The following is a 26,021-nucleotide window of genomic DNA, read 5'->3' on the forward strand; positions in this document are numbered from 1 at the left end:
GTAAGACCATTCTCTCACCCTGCTGCTATAGGTTATTTTACTAAGTGGGGCTGCAGTAAGTTACATGCATAAAAACTCTGTCTGTGCTAGGACCAATTTTCAGGTGTGACATGAAGTCCACTAATATCATCAAAACATCCATGGTACGGGTATAGCCTTAAAAGTGGGCTGAAGGAACAAAAATAAGCCTTTACAGCAATATTTGAGAATTTTAAGTCAAGACCTAAACTAATTAGATCAATGAAACAAAGATAAAACAGATGAATATATGGGGCACTCTTGATACTCTCAGGTTATAAACAACTGCCTTTGGTAGGGTTGTAGATGTTTGACACAGAAACTATTAATAATTTTGCCAATATGGCAACTTCTCAGCAATATGGACCTATCTTACAACAGAATCTCTTGCCTCTACAGTACATGTGTATCAGAATGGGTGCTCTGGGATAGGTATTTATGCTGCTGGCTTTGAGCCAAATTGATCTCAAGGACTGGCTACCTATCAAGCAAATGTGTATTGCCAGTGATGAATTGTAATTATTGGAAGGAATGAATGTGCTGGAGGTGTTGAAGGATCACTATTGGAAACTTTAGTTCTGCATGAAAAGCTATTGAGGCAATCAAAGAAGGTATTGTTTGTTGTCCTTACTGTTGTGGGCTGGACTGAAAGATGCTACACAGCCAAACTTGTTTGGAGAGAACAAAGAACTTGTTTTTGTGAATGAGGTGGATTTTTCTTATTAATTAAGGGAGAGAGGAAATTGTACCAACAGAAGCAAATGCTTTCTGGTTTTGTGAGAATGTCTGTCTGTATCCTTTTGTTGAATGTGTGTGTGATTAATTTAAGTGAGCCAGTTGCACATATGCAGACTGCACACTCCACACATTACTTTAGCACATGGCCCCTGAAACCTTTAAAAGCAACCAGTTCACAAGTGTGTTACAGAGAAAGTGCGAGAGAAGCAGTTGCTTTTAGAGCAAAGAGCCATGTTGGAAAACCAAGCTCTTTTCCTTCTACCTAATCTGAAGCATTTGTTCCAGGCTTAAGCTGTTTGTATAGTGAACCTAACTCATGGTAAACGCATGGGGCAACTGGTGGTGGTGGTAATAGTCTTCTCAAATGCTCATTCCCTTTCACACGGACTAGTAAGCAAGAGCTCTTATCCAGGATATGGTCAATCTGAATTTTTAATCCCTTCTGTATTTGGGAGACTGAAAAATCTCTTCTACTTCTCAGTTCTGGTGGTAAATTATATACTGTTTTGGGTTATGAGCAGATTGTACTTCTCTTAGAGGGATCCCATTTTGCAGGAAAAAGCCTGCTAGCTTTACTGGATCAAAAGCAGTGTGACTTTATGTGCAATAGACGGGGGAGTCAGCTGGCAGGGAGCTGTTTTGGTTCTTGCTATACACCCTGTTTGCTTGTGATAACCACGAAATAAAATGAATAAACCATCTTGGTCATAGGTCTAGATCTATGCGTTTGCACTAGATGAAATTGGTGGTGCTTGAGGTTTCCATACCTTGAGTCATAAACAAGTTGTCACTCCATATTAAGACATACAAATCCCTATCAAAATACAGTGAAGGTCTAAATCATGGCTTTCTAAGCTCCCAAATATCCCCTACCTACCCAGAATACTGCAATTTCTGTATGGGTAGGGTACCCATTTTCTTTTCCCGGGGAAAAGAAAGCCTAGGGAGTGATAGTGACCGCTCTGTAGTCTGGGCCTCATGGATGTACTCATGGAATGCTTTTGTGCCTAAGGACTTACAAGTGTCCCAGGGTCCTGTAGTCATAGCCTGTTCTTAATGTTGGCTCAGGTACTTTATCCAACCTGTGGTAATAGTAGCTGGATTTTCAGCTTGTGTAGTTTTTTGGGGGGGGATTTTTATTGTTTTGTTAATACTTGTTGTTTTCTCGTAATTGCTTATTGAATGTCAGATGTGCTTACTGCAGTATTTCTAGCCTTCTTGCTGGAGTACTGGAGTATTACTAACTTTTGTATTTTCTATAGCTGCACAAAACATTGAAGTCTTATTGCACAGAACCCTCCTGTAGCCTTTATTTTTTATTTTGCCAATGTAATTAAATTTTTAAGATTACTTTATGCATTTTTGATCCCAAGAAGCAGTTTTTTAAGTTAATCTGACTTTTATGTTGTTACCACATGCATTATCGATGTAAGTATGGGGGGGTTGGGGTTTGCAGGAGTTATTATCTCTTACATACTGTACAGTCAATAATGAGCACTTCTTTGTAATTTTTACTTATTTATGTCTATGTAAAGAAACAAGCGGGTTTGCCTAAAGCCTGTTTTGCCTGTTATCTGGGAGTGATCATGGCAGTTGTTTGAATACAACTGGTACCAAAATTACTAATTACATTTATTTAAAGGTCTTGGGGAAGAGCTAAAATTTTCAGATAAAGGAGATACCATGTGACTGGGAATTCTACCAGCAATTTGGAAAAGGTTGGCTGGCCATGAACAGATTGTCCTTTGATTTGTTAACCTGGCAGATATCTGAGGCAAATAATGGGCACTGCCCCTTGCAGCCAGCTTGTCTACAGGGCCATGCAATCTTCTCACCCACTACAATCCTGGAAGACAGAGGTTTCAACAGTTTATGGGACTGCTGTGACCTTAGTACTTAGCACAGTGCTGTGTTTTATTGTGGGCTGCTTACTGTCAATTCTGAATAGAAATGCACCGCTAGCTAAAACAGAGGTGTGTTAGCAGACTTCTCTGAACAGCCATGCTAATATGAACTTTAAAGTTTTCAAGCACTAGCTGCTGTGTTTTACAAAGAAGTGAACAATGAATAAACTGTGTTGCTGGAAACTGCACGGTAATCAATCACTCCTTTTAGGAGGAAGGCATATTGACCAGATGGCTCCTGAGAGATCTTTTTAACCCAAATGAGTTTACTGTTTAAACTTAGATCTATAGCCTACTCTTGCAGCATTAGATGCTTATATGGTAAGTCATAGTTGTATAGCTTATAGGGTGTGGGGGGGTTTGGCACAGATGCTGACACTGAGGTTTCATTAAAGATTTTTCTCAAAAGAGTGATGAAAACACACATAATGTTTTCTAAAGTAGGCTGTAGATCCACAGTTAGCAAGCACAAGTATAGCTAGAGGCTAGCTGTATGTATAAAGCTAAGCAAGTGTCTGAAGGATCAAATTGAGAGAGATTATAATTAATTTTAGATAGCATATGAAATTATAAGCTGTTTCTACTTCTAAGCAATCAAACACCAAGAATTTCTTTCTGGAGAATACATACCTCTTTTTCTTTTGGTAAATTTGTATGCTTATCAGTGTTAGTAAGTCTTACATTGTCACCAGTTGTACAGGAATCAGTAAGCCCTTCTAAAAATGTAGTGGGATGGACTAAATCACTCAGTATACATATATATATATATATATATGTATATATGTAAATAAAAATGACTACAAAAAAAGATAGACGGCCTTTTTAAAGCATGAATACTTTATATTTTCTACATTAATAGGTGTATATATACATTATATTTACATTAAATCTATGTTACACATCCATTTATATCAAATCACGGATCCTTCTTCCACTGGTGTTTTATATTTCCAAGTTAATTTGTGATTTCAGTGACTTCTAAGGCATATTTTTAACACTTCCCTGAAGAGTGACTTATTTTTTGGAGAGTAGTCATCTGTTATAAAATGAAATGCAGGAACTTTCCTATTGGAGGTGAGACTGATTAATTGCAAAACATTTCCTCTAAATTTCTTAATATTTGATTGTTTCCAGAACATGTGTTTATAATTGTCATTTCAAGCATTAATTTTGTTGTAAACAGAGTGCCCAATATTCCATTGTGGAAGCTGGAAAAAATTTCACTTTATTTCAGTGACTTCAATGAGATCAGTCCCAGAAGTTTTATACCCTCTCAAGGGGATCTAACAGAATTTGGCTATTACAACAGGGAGTTTAATTTTAAATTTTGTTTTAAACTGAATTATTTTAAATATCATTGCTAACTGCTGTATGCATATCTGACCGCCTTCTGGCTTAAACTGGGTTTGTGTAATTAGTTTTTCTTTTCCATATGTACCGTAATAATAATGAGGATTTAGTTGTGTTTTTTGGAGGGAAAACTTAAAATTAACAAGAGCAATAACCTCTAGCTTACCATAAATATAACATGTTTTCGATTTGGGGCTTTCTGTAGGTTTAGAAGCCCCTTTCCAGGGTTTGGTGGTGGTGTTTTACTTTAGCTGCTTATAGTGACAGCAGCACTGACTTTGAAGTCATGTTAGTAAAAGTTCACTTTTTTTGTTTCTGAGAAACCTATATGCTACAAATCATTCTCTGTCATTCATCTGAAAGATTCTTTCAGCTTTGCAAATCACTGAACTGTTCCATGTATTTGCTTAATATTGAATTTATAGAAAACCTATATTTGTCATCTTTTATGCTAAGATATAATTACATCAAGATGTTTTCTCTGTGATTTATCAAGATGGGCAGGTAACAATTCTGCAGTCTCAGTAAGACTATTTTTCTGTCAAGCCTAACATGAATTTAGTTTTCTCCCACTGCAGGAGGGGGCCTGGGGAAGCAGGACCACAAGTAACAATCAGTTAGTAGTGAGTTTATAATCTGCGAGGTTAGATTAAATTGCTTTTCATTCCAACACACTGATCTACGCATATTTTTTGCATTTATGGCAGCTGCTCCTCCCAGAAGGAAAAAAAGATGTGGCTATTACAGTAGCTAGCGATGGCAACTGCACTGCATCATTACATGTTTCATCAAAATATCGGATAGACCAGCGTGATCTCACAGGCTTGTGTGTATATAATCATGCTATTAGGCTAATTAAAGTGGCATTTGCTTGCATCAAGCTGTGTCCCGTCTCTCAATCACGGCATCCCACAATCAAAACTACGAGGCACATACTTCTATAAATATGTCAGGTGAAAGGACACAAAAAATCTGACTAACTGTACTTGTGAAGCTGGGTAAGATTCTCATTTTCTTGGTGTGAACTGACATTTATGTGTAATACAGGCCTTCCAGTCTGAGCCTTAGCATTGGCAATGCTAAATAATCATGTGTTATAGTTCATAGCTATTACATTCCACATAATCAGAGTTATACCGTAATCACAGGTAACAAATCCTAGAAGTACTGTAAGGGTAGTTTCAAGGATGAGTTTGCCAAGCAATGTTTTATGTTACAGATAAAAGAAAATCCAAGAATCAGAAAGTATCAGAAGGTGGAAGAGGAAAACGATACTCTTACAAGTTACCTCAGGAGTACAATGTAGAAACTGTTGTGGTGGCAGATCCAGCTATGGTTTTGTATCATGGAACAGATGCTGCCAGAAGATTTATTCTAACCATCTTAAACATGGTAGGAAATTAAAATTAATGTTGGTGTTTTCCCAACAATGCATGGACAGCGGGCTGATTTCATTGCTCCTTGTAATTATTCTGACTGAACACCTGTGAGCGACAGTCAGTACATGACCATCAGCAGGCTGTCAAAACTTACTCCATTTTGCAGCATAAAACCATGGTGCTGCAGGCTTGTGTGTACTGTCTTATATCTTTAGGGAAGCCAGAAAGTGACTGCTGGTCAAGAGAATTTTTTTGGTTAGAAGCTCATGATGCTGTTGGGAAGGCTGGGGTATTGGATGATTTCTCATGATATACACTTGTTATGAAGAGATAACATTGTTGTTGAGAAGGATTGTGTGATCATTACTGGCCAAAAAAACACAAAGGGTAATGCACTTGGACTATTATGTCACCTCCCAGCTCTTTCTAGGGCTGTAGTGCACTCATTTGGTGCATAAAGCAGTGAAAACTAGCATTTGTAACATACAAGGAAAGATTGTTCTAGAGAAGGAGCATAAGCTGAAAAATAAATAAAAACTTTTAACTGTTCTGAATAGTAGGAAGAATTATTGCCATGTCATGTCTCAGACCACTTGAACTACAATGCTGATTTAACAGCACAGGAATTTTCATGGGAATAGTGTTATATGCATGTGTAAGTATTTGGAGCAACAAGACTACAGTTTATAAAGCAGTCATGGCCATTGAAGGGAAAAGGTCTTTCTTGTGCTCCCAGAATGGATACTGCCTAAGCTCTGTTTTCATTTTAGAAGACCAACAAAATTACATTATCTTAACGTTCGATTCAAATTATGGAGATTTGGAGCACTCACAGTAAGAATATGAGAAACTTCTGAGGTTCTTTGTGTTTCTGTTGGTTTTAGTCTACAGTGCAATACAAGCAGGTATTTTTATTGACTGTTTTTTATCTTAGGTTTTTAACCTTTTCCAGCACAAGAGCCTTGGACTACAAGTAAATCTTCGGGTAACTAAGCTTGTACTGCTTCATGAGACTCCAGTAAGTATCTATTATCTTTGTCTTCACCTGTACAGGGTTATGCTACTTAGCTTGTTGCTCCACGAAGACTTGCAATATTCACCGACTTTAATGGCTGATCGATATTCTCTTAGCTTTTGTGCATTATTTAATTTACACTGCTTGGCAGCCCCAATAAAGTTTAAGCTACTCCTAATTTATGTGCTGCATGTCTGAGTTTATTCTGTGCTTGAAGCTGGAAGTCAATCAAACAAAGTTTCCTTGTGGAAATCAGCTCGTTCTTAACAAAATCTGCTTATGCACTGCTTCTTGTGTATTCATATAGCTTAATACAAAAATAATCCGCCTTAAACCCAGAGGACAGTAGAAGAACTGATGTTCTTTCTCAGACAATCCCTAGACAAACAAAAGGTGCCATGATGTACCGCTACTCTTGCATTGCACATTTGAGGCATTATCTCAAATCTGTTCCCCTTTCTGAAGAAAGTCAAGTCAGCTGATAACCTTGATTGAGACTTTCTATTAACCTATGGTTTGTGTATCCTATTTCGGAACAATGTCAAGTTGATTTCTTGTGTGTGTGGGTTTTTTTTCTACAAAGTATTATGGAAATCATGTCATTCTTTAGTTAGTTCATAAGAAAAGGGATTCCTTTACCCATTTTCTATTTTTAAAATACTGTTTTTCCAGTGAATAAAAAAGTATTTCTTTCTTCAGTGTCCTCTCAGCAGGTGGGGAAGTCTCATTTCATGTTAAAGTTCTTCACATCGTTAATCTTTTCTTCACTATGGATAGTGAAAGAACAGCAGATAAATGAGACTAGTTCAGGTGAACAGATTGCTGTATGTCTCTGTCCACTGTCTTCACCTGTATTTTTAACAAAAGAAAAAGATGGTCTCCGCTCCTGAAATTCAAGTCATTCTGCCGAAAATATATTATGCCATAAAAAGAAGGATATTTTTATTAACTCAGTGAAAAAATGTTCTTAATTCTATTTAAAGAATGATAATTTTAATAAAAATAATCGTGTGGGTTTGTGGGGGTTTTTTTTGTTTGTTTGTTTTTGGGGTTTTTTTTTGCAGGCAGATATGTATATTGGACATCATGGGGAAAAAATGCTGGAAAGCTTTTGTAAATGGCAACATGAAGAATTTGGCAAGAAGAACGATATACACTTAGAAATGTCAACAAGCTGGGGAGAAGACATGTCTTCAGTTGATGCAGCCATACTGATCACAAGGTAAAATACTGAAAGATGAGCATTAAAAAATAGGCAGTGACCTAACATGAACATAGATCAAAGGAACTGATAGATGACCAACACAGGATTTAGTTTTGCGATGAAGAAGAGTGCAACTTGAGACTTCTTTCCAGAACTCAAAGGTAGTAATATGGTGGCAGGTAAAGATGGTTCAGAAAGCAGTATTTCCCAGATGTTTACCATCTGAAATGACAAACAGGTCACTTTCTTGTTTCTTCTTTGGCTATATAGCTAAGGCTATAGGTTGGATGCCTCTCTCCATATGCCTTCATTTAAAAGGCAGCACACATGGAACTGTGGATACTTTCATTCAAAGCACAAAAGCATATTTAGACCATTCAGAGCTTGTTTGGCATGACATGAGGCACATTGTTGAGATACTAGCCCTAGATCCATTAGAGAGATATATATTTCATTGTGTGCTGAGTTACAGCATATGCACAGAATGCGCTATGCAGAGCAGAGGTGTGATCCCAGATCTGCAGTTCCTTATAACTCTTAAGTATCAGGCATTTCACACATTCAGAAGGAAGTATGCCTCCAGCTCACCTCTTTCATCCCAAGCAGATGCTCTCTGATTTAGGTTGTAAAGTGGTGCACAGGTGGGATGCATCTTTATGTTCAGGCAGTGAAGAGCCATTATTCAAAGAAGAGGACAGAAGGATAGTTTGGCTGGTCTGGAATTGGATTTAGTGCCATTTTCAAGGTGGACTTGGACTGGATGACTTTCAGAGTTTCCTTCCAAATAAAATTACTGTGATTTGATATATTAGAATACTGTTGTGCTGTCCCATGCTAGCTGGTGACATGGTGTCCTAAAAATATGTAATCTTTAAACTTACGTGTAGCCTTATACCATTTATTCAGGGCAATCTCAGTAGGAGCTATATGCATTTTTTAAAATTAGTTTACATTCTGATTACTCCAATATCTATAATGTATTTCAATTTTCTGAAGCAAAAAGATGTTTCCCTAAATTCCCCTGTTCTGGAGAGTCAGTCACATACTGGAAGCAGGAAATGAAGAAATCAATATTGTGGTGACAGCTTTGCTAATACTTTGCTGTTTATTCCTTTACCTTTTCTTAGAAATGCACACATTAATCTCTTCTTACTCTGTGCTTTCTTCCTCTTATTTTTTGTTTCTGTTTTGCAGATTGTTGCATCTTTGAGGGGGCAGATTAATTTTTGGTACACATGTTTACATTTGCTAAGCAGCAGTCCTTCACACAGGCTTCTCTGAACTACTGTGGAAAACATGAGAAGTAATGTTGTCCGTAACAAATTTCCATTAGTTCATCAAAAAACATATTTGGGATGACAGACTAGAAAGAAATTTTTCAGATGAAGACCCAAAACTCATTTTGATAGCAGTGAGTGGTTTGGTGGGAGAAGAGTCTAGATGAAGGAAAGATGTGAGTAGTAGGAAGGCATGAACTTGTACCAAGGCATAAAGGATGGCTGAGTATCATACGTGGCTATGGGTTGATAAGCATAGCTAAAGGGGAATAGACCTTCTTATGTCTAGTTGTACTTTGTGACTGTCTAAGGATAATTGAGCAATTGCATACTGTTTGGTTGCTACAAATGTGGTGTTGTTGAGTGACTTCTTGTCTATTCCCTGGCACTCCTATTTGAGACAGTGGAGACAGTATCTGCAGGAGCAGCTTGAGGGAGTGTTGAACCTTCAAGCCTGCATCTGCCAGGGGAGTGAGTCTAGGGCTACATTCTTTAGCTTGTGAGGTGTATCTTACAAGTAGTGAGATGCTGTGAAATAAAGTGGGTAACACCTCTTTCCTCTCACTTCTTCATCTTCACCTTAACCACCCTTTATGGGAAAAGGCAGAAGAGTTCTGAACTGGTGCAGATGAGTTTAAGTTAAGCATTAGTTAAGCATCTAGAGGTAGTGGTCCGGAAATGTTTTTAGCAGCCAGTATGTTTGACCACAGAGCTTTTTGAATTTCATGCAACATTTCTAAATGGCAAAAAATCTTTCGGAAAGTCTAATCATGTGTTAAGGCATGCTTTTTTGATGTGGTTTGTAGTAGTGATATCCTTATTTCATAGAATCAGAGTGGTTTGGGTTGGAAGAGACCTTAAAGATTATCTGGTTCCAACCCCCACCCACCCCACCCCACCCCCCGCCATGGACAGGGAACCTTCCACTGGACCAGGTTGCTCAAAACCCCATCCAACTGGCCTAGAACTCCTTCAGGGATGGGGCATCCACAACTTCTCTGCACAACCTCTTCCAGGGGCTCACCAGCCTCATAGTGAAGAATTGCTCCCTAGTACCTAATCTAAATCTACCCTCTTTCAGTTTTAAGCCATTACCCCTTGTCCTATCACTTGATGCCCTTGTCAAAAGTCCCTCTCCAGCTTTCTTGCAGGCCGCCTTTAGGTACTGTAAGGCTGCAATAAGGCCTCCCTGCAACCTTCTCCAGGCTGATCCACACCAGCCGCCTTAGCCTGTCTTCACAGAAGAGGTGCTCCATCCCTCTGATCACCTTCATGACTCTCCTCTGGACTTCTTCCAGAGCTACCTACAATTTTTTTTTACCTGCCAGTTTTAATAAGGTTTTGGGAGTGAATCTCTGAGCAGTGTTAAGGAAATTGATATTCAACCAATCACTTCCTTGCTCCCTACTTCAATTTCAGTGCTGGAGACAGAAATGAAAGATCTGTTCTGATATTTTTGTTTTTCTCAGGGGTATTATTCTCTGGACTATACTGCCTCCTATCTCAGAACTGCCTTAGCTGCTAATAAATCATGCCAGTGCAGTTCGCTGACTATGGGAATGTTTTGCTAATCCAGGCTCCCTCTGCACATCATCAGGTTTATAGTAGAGCTAACCCCATGTGTGGCTCCACTTGTCTGTTTTGATAATTCAGAATCTCATTCTTTTTTGCAAACACGGAACAAGTTCCTTTGTCACACCTTCCAAACAGCTTTGGACAGCAGATCTGCTTTATTGAGAGAAATAGTTTTGTGTAGACAAATGAACACCAACTGCTTGGTATTTTTCAATTAAAAATAAGAAGTTCTGGTTATCTAACACATTCTGTGGCAGACCTCCTGAAACTTATTGACACCTCCTTTTTTGTCTCACATGATAATAGAACAGAAAGAGTGCTTTGAAAAAGTTTTCCTTTGCTTTCATGTGCCTGTTGTGTCTAGTAACCAAAACAGTTAGAAATTAAATATTCAGTATTCTGCACAGCTAGTTTTTAAGCATAAATGTGTATATAACAGAGACTGTTATTGAACAGCCGAAGAGCCATCATAGCCTTTTCATGAAAAAGGTACTTTCAAGACTTATTCTTGCATTTTTTATATAAAGGGAAAAGAAAAACTGACTTTTCTCCACAACTTTCTTTGCTGCCCAAATAGGCTGTAATGATAGATATGAATCTGCTAGCAATTTGTTCATTCCACTTTACGGTAGTCCTATTGCAGCCTACGAGTTTTTCTGTAGTTTCCCTTTAAATTGGCTTATTCTGATGAAGTTAGGTCCTGTTTAAAATATGGTGCTATAAAGTAAAAGGAAACCATAAAGAAAAGGTTTGAATAGTGTATTTAGAAAAGATCCCCTGGGAGGTTAGGTATAAGGCATATGTGAGAATTAAGACCAAAACTGTTTTAAGGACTCTCTTGATAAAACTCTGTGATTCACAGTTATAAATTAGCACTATTAGTTTAGAGATATACATATCAGAAAGTACTTTTCTTTGAGGAAGAAGTATGCCATGGCACATAACATCCTTCTTGCCTTTTCAGTTAGAGTGCGAATACACAGAGATAAGCACAGATTTTGGTGGCCACTGAGAAGATGTTACCAGTTGCTGTCTACACAGGTTGTCTGACCTGAATGAGCTAGTTGAAAGTAAGGCAGCAAAAGGTCCATGGCATCCACAGTTGCTCTATGACAATACTTCAGTCCTTCTATTGCCCCTATTGCAAACAAGGAAATGAACACTTTGAAGTGTATTAAAAAGAAAGAAAAAGTGATGCAAACCTTCACTTAAATTATACATCATGCAGCATTTCCAGTGCATAGGTCAATCTGTGTCAGAGAGATTTTCAGGAAAAACATGTAAATATGAAAATAATAGGTTTTAAAAATAAATTTCTATATTCTCCTCAGAATCGCCATTTTCACATGTGCTTGTGATAGAAAGTAGATCTCTGATTCTCCTAATATTAATTGGATAAGATGGCGATAGTCCATGTCCAGAGGGTACATCAGCTGTTCATTCATATTGATCTGCAGTATGTGAAGTCTCTTTGCTCTGGGTGATAGCTGAAACAGTGCTGCAAGGCATTTTTAAGCCTGTTTCTTAGGCTTATAATAAATCTCTTAGCTCTTACCAGACCTTTTCCTATTTTCCAAATTGTTTTTTGAAGCATAAGCACCAAAATTGGACACAGTGGTGTGTGAATGGTTGTACTGGTGCCATGTATATTTTCCTGCATCTTTATCCAAAGATACTGTTCACTTCTACTGTCTGTTTTCAAATGCTCATTTCTTTTTGTTGTTGTCATGCTGTTGTCGTATCTGATCAAGTTTGGGGTTCCAGTTTTGACTACATTAAAGTAAAAGTTACTCAGATGAGTTATCTTTAAAATTGATTTGTCTTCATTCCTATTTGTATTCTAACAGAATTTACCTAATTTAAAAACTTTACTGGTAGTGTTCTCATACTTTTTTTGATATCATTGTTTAATGCTAACACTGAGTCTAGATTCTGTTGGACTCCACTCAAACACCTTCTTTGGCTTCCTAACATTTCTATATCTGTTTTGAGTGTTATCTACACATTCAATTCAGTTTTTAGCTCACTTACCACATTTATGAGCTGTTATTTTTGTTTGTCTGAATCATAAACTTTTGAAGAATGCCTATTCATATTACCCTTTTTAATGTCAATTCAGCCTTACAGAGCCTAAGTGTTCTGTTAATCATTTAAAATATTTAGATAGTGTTTCCTGATTTGCTAAATTACTGTCCAGTGCATACCAGTGCATTTGATGCTCAAAATACTAAAGTTTCTGAAATAGCATTTACAAAAGTAACATTGTCCATGTTTAAAAATTCCTAACTGAATAGTAAATCTCTAATTGATCTTGTTGTTCATTAACTCCAAAATTAATTTTATTTGTTTTAAAGTGCATATATTAGTATGTATGTGCTTAGCTCATATGTGGGAATCGTTTCAGACTGTCCTATTATATAAAAGACAAGAACATCTACAGTGTTGTCATTACTCGGCATTTTGCAATGGGATGATAATGTTATTTGCCACAGGGGCCATTAATTGCAACTGTTCTATATAAAAACCTTATGATTTGAGGAAACTTGTTGCTTGGGCAATAAACCTCAACTATGTCTTCAAAAGCTGTAAGTCTTGGAGTCAATGACAACAGGAGGAGTTGGACTGCAGTGTCAAGCCTACACTACTTTTTTCAATATTGTGAACATTAGAGAAGTTAAGAAATTGAATACGGTGCAAGCCCAAATGAAGATTTGGTAGACCAGTAAAAGCCATTATCAGTCCTCTTCTGTTTTTTCTTTTCTTGATTCTATCATGTGGACTGATAAGCCCCTTTGGACACAAAATAAGTCCTTTGACTAGTATGCCTAGGCAAGTGTTAAATCTATCTAAAATGACAAATTGGTGCAAACTACTCATAAAAAATTAGTCCTCCTTTGCTGTTCTTTGTCTTCTGTCATGTCTCATCTACATATCAGGATTTAACAAAAAGAATGTAATGAGACACTTTATATTTAGAAATTGGATAGTCTTTGTTTGCTGTGAAAGCCCTTCATATTGTTATACAAAGTTGATTAAAAATGCACTAACGAAATATGATTTTCTGAAACAATGGATTAGTGGTTACCCATTCTTGCTTAAAATTCTTTTCTAGGGTTAGCCAACTCACTCAAGCTCAGAAATCAGTGTTAAACCTCATGAAAGCTCCTCTTTTCTCTCACTTGAATGAGGACCTGTTTTCCCTTCCATGTGCATGCAAAGTAACCATTTAGCGTAATGGACGTTGTGTACTGGGTGCTGGTTAGAATGGGACTTTAGTGTGCTTTAATCAGTTCCTTGCTTTTAGTGTTAGACTCAGTTACTAACTTCTGCCACAAGTTTCTGTATGCATTAATGTTAATGGTAATATCTGCCCTGTTTTGCGAAGAGAAGCAAGGAAAGGAACAAAAGCAAATAATATCAGTGGCTTTCCTGAGGGCTTTTCAGTGTCCTTTTTGCTCTATTTTATACCTCCTATTGCTTGGAAGAGTCCATATACTCTCATTTGTTTTGTGTCATTTTGGTATGCCAATTCCATATATATATGTGTATAAATATATATATATATATAAATGTAGAGGTGTATAGATATGTGTTTGTGTATGTTATATACACACAGAGGAATGTAGTTAGGATGAAATATTTAAATTACTGGGGGGGGGGGGGGAAACTAAAGAACAATTTCTGTGAGAGTCACTGGTAGATCTAGCTAGAGCTGTAAATCTTTACTAAGGAGCCTAGTCTCAAATCTATGTAATGCATTCATATTCTTAGAAATTAAAGGAGGTATTACATTCTTTCAATGTACATCAGGAACTAAGAATGGTTTATTGTACTTCCCTCTTACCAAAACATAGCAGTACTGTTTGCCCCAAGTCCCATAATGAAACTCTGGATGTGTAGCATAGCCACAGTCAGAGTCAGCCAAGAAGGAAAACAAAGCAAAAACAGCTCAGTAAGTGTATGAGAACAAAGCTATTACATAAACAGAAACCTCTTGGATACTGGCAGTTTTAAAATGTCAGACAGTATTCTTTAAGATTTGAAGGTATGCTCTTCCCCCCCCCCCTTTTTTGTTACATCAGTTAATATTTAGGTAGTTGTATGAGTGTGTGTGGAAGGCAATCTATGTCCTTAGATTGTCTTTACATGTGTTCTCTTGCTTCACCACAAGTCTCCATATTTCTAATCGTTCTGTCTTGTTGCTTAACAAGACAATAAGTCCCTTGTGTCACAGAGCACAAAACAAAGAATTGTGTTACAACCCAGTGCATTAATGCAATTTATTGCAGGTTTGAAAAAATAAAAGAACTTCCTTCTGTATCTGATTATAGTTTCTGTTCACTACCTTTGGCTCGATTTCCAGGGCTTTTCTAAGTAGATTCCCATAGTTTATCAGTTTATGCACAATATTATTTGTTCCTAGCACTGTTGTTTTGCTTTTCTACTCCATAATTATCTGGCAATGGTGACTGAAGAATCAAAAGCTATATAACCCCATGTCTCTGGCTGTGTGGCCTTTAACAAGTGTCGGAAATTTGCCAGCCTCTAGGGCTTGCTTTTGGGTCTAAATTGCTCTGTGAGACTAGTCTGTGGGAAACAAACAAACAAAAAGTTCTTGGTGTAGTTATGTTGGTAAAATTAATAAATATCACTAGTCTACTCTCTGATCTTAAGCACCAAACAATTCCTGCATTTTGTTTCTAGAAAATGAGTGTTTCTACATGTGTGTAATTTTACCATTATCAATGATGTATGTGTATATGTAGCTTCATAGACAGAATGCAAAAATGAAATCGCTCTGACTCACATGATCCCTCTCTAAAAAAAGACACCATTAATCTAAAGAACAGAAACTTACTTATTTGGGTACATGTTGGAATGAAGTTCAGGCAATTAGGTTGTATTTTGCTTAGATACTATGTATGGTGGGTTTTTTTTGTTTGTTTACCATTGTTCATGTGTACCTCAGCAGCCCTATTTTTACTTAAAATAAAAAAAATGGTATGAGTTATACACACTCTACTAAAAAGTAGCTTTTCCTTTTATCTTTTGGTAACTTTGTTATGTGTCTCTGAGAATAAATAAAATAGATTTGAACTAAAATTAATCCCAACCAGCTGACGTTTAGCACAGAGATGAAATATTTATTCCACTTCGTGCTGCTGCGTGGTCTTATTTATAGAGCTAAGGCTGGACTAAAATCTGTGTTGGAGATAGGATAGTCTTCTCCCAACAAGTTAATTTAAGTCTTCCGCTATTACAACGGGATGCCCTAGCAGAAATGCTTCTCCAGAATGTATTCCTATTAGTCATATTAACCACTGACTTTTTAGCACAAGTTTAGACTCTTACCTCTGACCTAAACGCTGGATTACAGTGCTACATTTGGACCTGATATTGAGACATTTTCATTTCAAATGAAAGAAAGACTAAAATTAAACTTGTTACATTTCAAGATAATTACATAAGAAAAAACCCAGATATTAGGTACAATGCAATGTAAATATATGGTACGTTTTGTCACCTGACTACTCCTGAATCTGTTCTGAGAATAAACTGACATTTAAGTGGGTAATCCTGGCCTTTGCTTCCCAGTGCTCTTTGTTGGTAATGGTATTCTGTATTTATTCATTGAGCCATACAAAACATTTGTGAATAGGTCACACAGTCATTACCAGTCTGACAGCTTGGCTTGCGTAACATTTTTCTTTTCCCCCCCAATTCTAGGAAGGATTTCTGTGTACATAAAGATGAACCATGTGATACTGTTGGTAAGTAAATAAACATAAGAGACTGTATATATAAGCTACTTCATAGAATAAATGTTACATAAATAGAGACGTAAAGCTAAAAGATGACAACAGCATCAGTGATGGAAAGCTGTAACTAGCTAAAACACAAAATGCATCTCAAATGCCAATAATACCTTGTTAGATTTATGTATGCTTCTAGCAAAATAATATGTTTAAGAACAATATTTCCATCGCATTCCAAGAGCAAACTTTTTTTTTTTTTTCATCTCACTGGCAGTTTAATACAAAATTGTTTTAATATTCTTAATTAAGCATATGAAGCTAAACAAATGTGTTTGTTTCTTTTTTTATGCAGTGGATTTATCTTTGGTGAGGATATGTCTATGATGTTTAGAAGAAGTTTCCATAAGAATATAATGTAATATAGTAGAGTGATACAATTTTAATGAACTATGTAACTTCAGAAGAATACAGGATGTGAACTATTGTGCAAGGCATCTTCTGACATCATCAATTAAAGTGAATGCTAGCTGCACTGGATTTTTCTAACAACAAACATTAATTTAGTTCACACCCTTTTGGGAAGACAGTTTTTCAGTATAAAGATTGAGTGCAAAAGGTGGTAGTTGTTCTGTTCAGTCGTAATTCTGGGTAAAAAACATGCCATGACGCTAAATGAAGGATCTTATGGCATGTTTTTATCCTAGAATTTCATTTAGCTGGTAGAAGTCTTTTAACAGTTCTATACATAAATACAAGTATTCAGAACCTAATTTGTTTCAGTAAGATTAGGATGATAGTAATGGACTATGAACTGTTGTCATGCTTGTGCTTCTCTTAAGTAGAGAAGTACATTTTAAATTTTTTTACTGTTCAGTTTCAGTGGTAAAGGTTTGAGAAGAATTCTTACCTAAACTGTATTACCTTACTACTTGCTAGTCTTCTTTCTTTTATCGCGGTATCATCCCAAGTCTATGTGAATGTGTCTTTGAGGTGGATATCAATAAAGAATCCTTCTAAATGAAGAATGGAATGTTTCTCGCAGCAGTTAGTAGTTAAGAATTCATGGTGTTCTTCCACTAATCGGTATCTTGGTCTTGGGTGAATTTTCTGTGAGTGTTTGGTGCTCAGAGGTGTTTATTTTTGTCTTGTAAGTGGAAAAATGATTCCTTCTAGCTGAAAGAGGAAGCAATGTGACAAGAAGTCTTCAGCATCTTACACTGATCTAAGCTGAATATCAAATCTGGGGTACTTCCAGTATATTTAAATCAGGATAGGCTGCTGTCTGGATTTCACAGATTAAGTCAATGTATTCAAGGATTTTCCCAGAAAAATGTTTCCTCTTTGGTTGAACCTTGGAGGTAATAGAATGACTATCTATCTCTGGATTTGTCCATGGAATTGTGAATGAGATAAGATTGAACCGACCCAAATAACATTAACATTTCTATGATGAAGAAACTTGGATGAAACTTGAAAATGAGGCAGTGTATTAATCATAAATGCACAGGGAGTAGAGTTTGCTATCTTAATGCAGTGATAAGAAAAATGAACTAGAGATTTTGGCTGTCTAATTTGGCATTTTGTGGAAGGCTGTTGTGGACTTTCCCACTTTGCATATTGTTATTTAGAGTTTTCTTCTGGAAGTGAAACATAGTTCATATGTGTAGTTCTTTCCATATAGCTACAGTTGTGCAGCAAAAGCTAAGGTAATTCTTTTCCTGTTGTTCCATCAGCTATTATATTAATTTAATAATTTGTTTTTCAGATTAATATAGTGCCTTTCCATAAATTTGGTGTATCATTTCTTCCATGCACGTTTACAGTACCATGGGTTCATATTCACTTTTAAGAAGATCATATCCTTATGATGCTCTTGTCCATGATTATCTGTACGCTGATCTAAAGAAGAAAGTTCAAAAACTAGGGAGAACTTTGTACATTTCTCTTGAAGAGAATTTTAAAATCGTCTTACTGGCATGGATGTATTACATCAGTATTGTTAGCATTGCAGGTTTATATGCAAAATTGTTGAAAGTACATGTAGGTAGATGGTGGTTTCATTTTGCCATATTTTATTTTAATTTTGTTTTCCCTAGGAAAACCAAAATGGCGATTTTTAGTCTTAGATTAGATCATGAGTAAAAAGAGAGGTAAGGAAGAGCAGTTTGATCTTACTGTAGATCTTCATGCAACTTGTTCATAGGCAAAAGGAGATGGCACATTCTGAGACTGTTTAACATGCTGTAAGTTGTAGAATTTGCCAAAGAAAGTAATAAGAAATGCTAATGTAGTATCAACTGTATAATTCTCAGCTGTCCAGATCTTACCTCTCCTTCTTCTCAAAAAAACCCCAAAAGAAAACAGCACAATACAGACTTCTGTCTACCATAAAAGGTGGAATAAGGCAGTTCTCTATGAAATGTTAGCATAACTGTACAAGTACTTGGGACAGTCAAGGTGATCTCTGTAGCACATTACACAATCAGAAAGGCAAGTCAATGAGAAAGGAACATTTACGGGATAGATCTTGTTATTGGAAAGAGTTGTCTTGTTGGATCATATTTCTTCCCAGTGATGGATACTAAATTGACAATACTGGATTTATTGTTTATTCGTTAAATGCCAAGACTCACAGTTTTCAGACTGGACGTGAGTACCCACTTAAGCCAGATGATGTGCCAGGATTCTCTTATATAGATGAAGTTTTCATGCATTTAGGTGGCAAATAATACATTCCTCTGTGCTTCTGGTCTTGTTCTACTTGAAGTACAGAGCTTATGCACTCTTTAGTTAGTACTTTTTCATTGTCTCTTAAAATAAGAGTGATTTATGTGAAGATTTAATGGCTTAAAGGTAATGTTAACCTAGGACTCTGTAAACCGGGAAAAATGTTTTCTTCAAAAACATGTTTCAAAACTCCCTTAATGTTATTTCATTAATGATTTTGAAACAGAATACATGGTGCCAATCTTCCAAATATCCCTTCACAAAAGCATTATGGTGGATAAATACATGGGTTTTTTTTTTTCTCCATAATGATAGAAAACATATTTTGGAGTGTTTGTCAGACTTTTATATTCTTAATTGGGGAAAAAAGAGTTCTGGCTATCTTGGTGATCAAGCAGAAAACGTATTAACACTTCTTATTTGATAGCTTTGAAGAAGCAGTTCTGGAATTTAATTTCCCAAAGTGTGTTGAAGTTTAGAAAGTATAATGTATTTTATGCTTTTCATACTTATATTAAGCATTATACTATTGCTAGAAGTCTTTGGAAAGCTCCACTATAGCCAGGGAAGTTGTGGGACGACTTTCTTGACAATGTAAATCCAGAATAACTCAAATGCCTTCACTTGACTAATGTCCTGTTTCTGTAAAACAGTGAACTACTTTTATATGGTATCCATCAGCCCAGGTCAACTCATTTCAGTCAAGCTATTCTGATTTCAGGATTGCCAGTTGTCACAGCCCCTGTCAAATTCTTTCTGGAGGGAGAACCACAAGGCAATTGTTTAGACTCAGAGTTGACCAGTCACAAGTGATGTTGATCTTCATCTGGTTGGTTGGCTGCAGCAATGGGCTTTATATTTCTTTTTGTTCTCTGCCCTGCCCCGCCCCACCCCACCCCACCCCCACACCCCCCACACACCTCCCAGATGTTCTTCTCATGTGTATGCTCCCTGTCTCCTATTCCTGCATGGAAGTGAGGTCCTGTTGCTGTGCCGCTGATTCTTATGGCTCTTCTGTAGATTAGAGGTTTCACACCTTGTTTTCCTCTACAGTCATTAGGGACATACTATGATTAAAATAGAAGGCTTGTCTGAGGGTGGAAGAATATGAAGATATTTATATACAAATTAAACTTACTTTAGCTAATGAGAAAATCTGGTTTCTTCCAATGTTTTTTTTTTTTTTTTTCCCACAGAGGGCAGCTGGTTTTTGGGATTATGGCATTTCTGTCCTCCAAACATGTTTTGTTAGTTTAGTCAGAGGGAACTATCTTTCAGATTTGTGGTGATTTGGACTGGTGTTCTTTTTCTTGTGCTGCAGACAGGTAAAATTATGAGTACAGATGTCTCAACAAATTCCTGAAAAATCTAAGAAATAATTCAGTTGTCAATATTCAGAAAATGAAGTCTGTACTAGAAGAAAAAGCACAAAATGCAAACTGGGGGCTAGTACATGCTATATTGTTCTTGTGGATGCATATTCTGGTATTATCATACTTAAGTAATTGAAAAGAGCAATGATTCATATGGCAACATGTTAGTGGGTTATTGCACAAACCTTAGTACCAACAGATGCAAATCAATAGATATTTCTTACTCCCTTCAAGGATTAGGCTAATAAATAAAACCAGGAAAACTATTTCCTGGAGCAAGTGTATGCGCATTTGAATTTCCCTTCCTTTATCTGCCTTTGCACTGCAGCAATTAAGATTTTGAGTCTCTAAGATATATTTCTTTCGGATTACATTTGTTTCTGCTGCTAGCTAATGCCTTCTGTGGAAACACTATAATAGTTCTTAGTGTGAAATGTTACAGGCACAGGGTTTGTAAAATGATGCTTGGCTTGTGTTGGCATCAGTTTGGAGTTTTGTTAATCTGCAGGAACTGAGAGAATGACTGTTTCTAAGGGAGCCTGTCTCTTTAGAGGCATCTAAGGATTCCTCTTCCTCCTTTTCCAGTCTTCCCTTGTGCCAGCAAAATAACTCAGCAAGTCTTAGCACAAATATACAGTTGTGTTTAGTGGAAATGATGATTGTTTACTTAACCAGCTGTGAAACTTTGTAGCTTCCATGCAGCTTACTATTTACATCAAAGCTGTAGGTTAGATTGATGGGTAAGTTCCAGCAGGGTGCTTGAGAGCTTCTGTGCCCTGTAATTGTTCAAGGATGCATCAGTGATGTTCTTATAGCAGTATCATCTCAAAATGGTTTTTAAAAGTTGTAGGAAAGAGCATAATTGCTACATCTGGAAATACTGGCAGGCTGAATGACCTGCACAAGATCAATGAATTAGCATGTGAGTGAATCCGGAAGGGAACCCAGCATGTTCTTCCTCTCCATTCAGCCCATTACATTGTCTGGATTTCCAGTGCCTATGATGTGGCTTTTAAGAAAATCTGAAATGTTGGTATGCAAGTTGTAAAGCTGCATGTAAATTTATCCTTAAAGAACTTGTAGAATTTGAAAATAGTTTGCAGACAAAAAATCTTCTGTTGTACTAATTGAAATCTGTTGCTTTAGTAATACTACCCTATAGTGAATATTAAATGTGGTTCCTGCTAGTAGTTAATTTTTTTCTAAGTCTTCATTGAAGATAGACCATTCCAGATACCGGACACGAGGCATCTGAGTCCTTGTATTATCCCTTGTCTCATGTGATCTGATTCTTCAGGTAATATCTTCTCTTATACCTTGTCAAAAGTCTGCAGAACGTTGTGACCATAGCTAATGTTTTGAAAGATTTATGATAGCTATTAAAATGTCCTAGTAACACTGATTGCAACAAAAGTGAAACCAAAAAAATAGTATTTCCAGATTCAGTTACAATAAGCCTTTTACGGCACTCAGTTAAAAAAATATGCCTCTGTCAAAGGAAGGTCAGGAATTTTCTCAGCATGTATAAATATTCTCAGCATGTATAAATTGAGTTGCATTTGACCTAATATGTCAAAGTTATGAGTTATTTCAAAGATAGCTTTTTGCCTTAAATAAAGTGATTTCACCTGATTGTTTCAATACTATCTTTTTACTGCAGCAGGGAGAGGCTTTTTTTTCAAATACATCTCCAGCTGCCACACCTATATGGTTCTGCACAAACACATTTCCTTTAAAGCCAATACCATTTGCTTATAATCTTAGTCCTGATTGAAATTCCCAAGTAATAGGATGTTTCAGGAACAGTAAATGGAGCTGTTGTGATGCTTTATGAAATATAAGGTACAAGGTTTCTAGCATTTCATTGATTTCCAAGGCGTGTAAGTGCAATGTTCTGATTGTTGTCTCCTGGAGAGAAGTTAGTTAATGTTCTTTTCAACAATAATTTATAACTTATGGTATCACAAAAGAGCAGGGTTTTCTTTAACAACAATAAAATTTGTTAAAACCTGATACTGTATAATTTGATCCTGTATTTTCAGATATAATTTTTCAGTTAAAACATCAGCTATAAGAATGTTGTCCCCCAAAAATGTGCTCCCATCTAGACTGTTTACTAGAAAGCACTTTCCAATAAAATGTTGACATTGCAATCTTGAAACAGAACTCCTTTACAAACTCTTGTGAGATTGTTTTCAGGGGATAGTACAATTATACTATATTATAAATTTCTAACTTTGGTAACAGTAACTGTTGCAGAGATAAAAACAATAGCAGAAAATTGAGGCACCACCAGGTCTTCATTCTGTTGCAAAGGATCTAAATAGTGTGGATACAAATAATGACCGTTAAGGAATCACTCAAACATCTACACAACCAAGACTACACAAAACAAAATGAAGTGAAACAATATGTCTTCCATCCAACCTGATTTATTTACTTTTATAATATGAAAGCTGTAGATCTTTAATACAAAGGACTTGGCCTTTTGCTTCAAAACTTACCCACAGGGAGAAAGGTTTAATCCAGCCCTATGCATTAAGAGATAGGACAGAGACAGGGAATTGTACTGGCTATCATTGTCCAGTGGCAGTTAATTCTGGAGATATTTGAGGTGAATGCTTGAGGCCTGTAAACCAATGAACAAGCAGCCAAAGAAGTTGCACAGAACGTGGTCAGGAGCAATGCAGAAGTAAAATTAAGTCTGTTTTCCTGTGCTTCCTCATCTGTATCCATCTGGTATCCCTCTTCTTATCCAGAAAATCTCTCTCTTGGAGTCTTGCATAGCTGCACTTAGCCTAACTAGCTAGGGGAGTGCTAAGTTTGCTGAAAAGCAATGTGAGCTCTCTCATGCTGAGCAATATACCACTGTGGCTGAACCCCTTCAGGCACTTGATGTTGCTAATGTAAAGCTAGATCAAGTACCTGTGTGCTTCAAGACAGGAGCCCTTGCGACATAAGCCTGTTAGGCAGGGTCAGTCTTTCTGCCTCTCTAAAAATTAGTGTGGCTCGACAGAATGGTGGGATTACTAGATCCTGCACAGTCCTTCTCTAGAGGAAGGGAAAGGAGGGAAGAGTTGCTGCCACTGTTTTCAATGGGTGTATTTGGTTTAACTGGGATAAAGAAGCAAGGGAACTCTGTCTCCCCTCTTCCAGGCCCTCCCCCGGTCAAAACTAGATGCTGCAGCAAGTGTGTTTTTCTAGAAGATGCCAACAAGAACCTTTTTTTGTTTATGTTCACTAGAAGAGTGAGGTTTGGATTGGTGGGTTTTGTGGGTTTTTGTTGGTTTTTTCTTCTCTTTTGTTGAGGCACAATTCTGGAAGAAACACAGTTAAGGGCATTACAAATCAATACTGCAGTTGTTTGGTTGCTGCCATTTGCAGGGGGCAAGGGAGATTTCTGGTTGTTCAAGGCAGGCAGGAATCCATAAGCCTTGAGAGATGCGGTTATCGTATGTCCTAACTTGCACATGCATTTTTGGGACCAGGTTTCTTCTCAGGACAGATAAGGCTGAAAGCAGGGGGTAGGCAAGAGCTACTTCTATAAGGGGTGGAGTATAGAACCTACGTACAGGTCCTGCCCTATATATCAGAGGGGGTGGGGAGTTGTTAGTCCTGTCAGTCTTGCAGAGGGAAATGTAGGAGGTGTGCTTAGAAAATTAAGTCAGTGGAGATTAGAAAGATGAGTTTTTTAAGGTATGTGCATGCATCTGTTTTTTAGAACATTTTAGCACTGCACACAGTCAAGTTGGATATCAGTGAACAGTTTTATGTTTTATGTAAAGAAATACTATTTGAGGTTGCCATTTTACAATTCTGTTGACTGAAATTGCCCGTACCTGAAGATATACAGCTAGCCCTCCTGCTGACCACCATGACCAACTTTTTTTTCTTGGTTTTTTGTCATTATTGTAATTAACTTTTTTTATTATTTTCTTATGATTGTTACTGTGCTGGGTGCCATGGGGAATTGAGAGTAGGAGCCCAAGCATTTGCAGAGACAGACTGGGTAAGGAGAAGCAACCACAAGTTTCTCCCAGTGAAGGCATAGCTGCAGTCAGTTAAACTTTCTAGGTCAAAAATGTTCTCTTGACATATCTCCAAGCTTGCTGCTACACAAAATCTGTAAAAACGGAAAGATTGTTGTAAGCTTTGTGTGTTTGCCCTGTGAGATGATTTATGCCAAAATACAAAAGTTGTCCTGAAGAGAAGATACTCTGAACATGTCCTGTGTAAAGGAAAGATAAATTTTTGGCTGTAAGATTGCTGACATTCAGAGAACTGGGTTCGCCATTTAATCTGCATTTGATCTTCCTATGGAGATTTCCAATGTGTAACCTAATCTAAGTCATTCATACAACTTTTACAATATGTACAATTTTGCATTGATACAACATGCTTTTTTATGCAAGATTGTGATAATAAGTTAACTGACCTGTATATAAAGGAACATCTATACAGTGACAGCAGGAGCATCTTTTAAGTGCTTTTGTGGAAAAGCCAGCCATAGAGATCTCACTCAATTTCACTTCATAAACTTTTGTATTTGTTAAAACTATTGTAGCTCATGTGTATCCAGTAGCTGCAAATGCTTCAGTAACCACAATATTCACAAGTGGCTTCTGAATATTGATTTCTCCCATGACATTGCTTGGATGTTTCATTTAGTATAATCTGAACTATGTAGAAGTGTAGAAATACAAAAGTTCCGTAGGAAGGACTATCCATGTGATATCTGGTATACAAATACCTTTAATACACAAGATTTTTTTAAATCATCATGGAAAGGTACATAAATTTAAGATAGAGCAGAGAAAATCTAAGACACCTGTATTGAACTTCTGTTAGCTTGTGGATGTTCTGGTTCAAGGAATAATAATTTTTGAGAATGAAGCAGTCTAACACGTTACTCATTTGATGTGCAGGATAATTTTATTTGTTGATAGTATTGGTATTTATGGTTGCCCTTAATAGTATCTATTTGTATAAAAGCCATTACTTAGAGGATAGTTAAGATAGTATTAAAGGTGCGATACTACCTTGTATAGTATTTTGAACTGAAAAAACCCACTGTTGTTTATTAGAAGTTTTCTCAAAATAAGAGAGACCAGGTGTAGCTCCTTGTGAGTAATGTGTCAGTTCATGTCCCATAGCTATATACTGGAAAACAACTATCAACTTAATGGAATTAGGTAGATTGTGTAGTGAATGCATATGGTTTATGAAGAATGGGATGGGTTGGCAGTGATACATGGGTCCTTTAGATGAGGAGGAAGCAAAAGGAACTCTATATTTACGGAGGGAACTGCAGATGATCCATACAGTTGCATCTAACTTGTCAAATTTCAAGGGAAAATGCTGCACAAATACAAGCAGGAAGGAACAGAGGTACAGGGTCAAGGCTCACACTTCATTTAAATGCCTTTGGGCAGCTTTTCAGTTTGAATCCATGTTCCCTTTTATGATATTTAAATGGCAAGGAGTTCCTTTGTATTTCTGCTTTGTCTGTACTGAAGATTTTATGTTCTCAGTATGATGGTACCCTACACTTAATAAAACATGAGTTTCTCGTCAAGTCATCCTTTACTCAGCTTTCTCAAGCAGGGACTAGTCAGGGTTTAGTGCTGTCCATGCGAGATACAGGAGCCTCTAGTCCTTGATTACCTTGTGTATTGCAGACTTTGGAAAGGTAGTTTGGATAATGG

At 36.9% G+C, this 26,021-nt stretch overlaps 1 protein-coding gene across 3 annotated transcripts in view; it reads left to right on the top strand.

Annotated features, from left to right (window-relative positions):
* The window catches only part of ADAMTS19 (ADAM metallopeptidase with thrombospondin type 1 motif 19), a 150,762-nt gene that overhangs the window by 37,303 nt on the left and 87,438 nt on the right, over positions 1-26,021 (top strand). For 2 of the 3 annotated variants that reach the window (XM_056325473.1, XM_056325472.1), the window contains exons 4-7: positions 5,230-5,402; positions 6,324-6,407; positions 7,469-7,626; positions 16,188-16,231. In XM_056325473.1, the coding sequence (XP_056181448.1) occupies positions 5,230-5,402; positions 6,324-6,407; positions 7,469-7,626; positions 16,188-16,231 (459 nt within the window). The remainder of the gene's footprint in view (positions 1-5,229; positions 5,403-6,323; positions 6,408-7,468; positions 7,627-16,187; positions 16,232-26,021) is intronic. The other variant, XM_056325471.1, reaches the window with a different exon arrangement.

Source organism: Falco biarmicus, chromosome Z (genome assembly GCF_023638135.1).
Source record: "Falco biarmicus isolate bFalBia1 chromosome Z, bFalBia1.pri, whole genome shotgun sequence".
Taxonomy (NCBI): domain Eukaryota; kingdom Metazoa; phylum Chordata; class Aves; order Falconiformes; family Falconidae; genus Falco; species Falco biarmicus.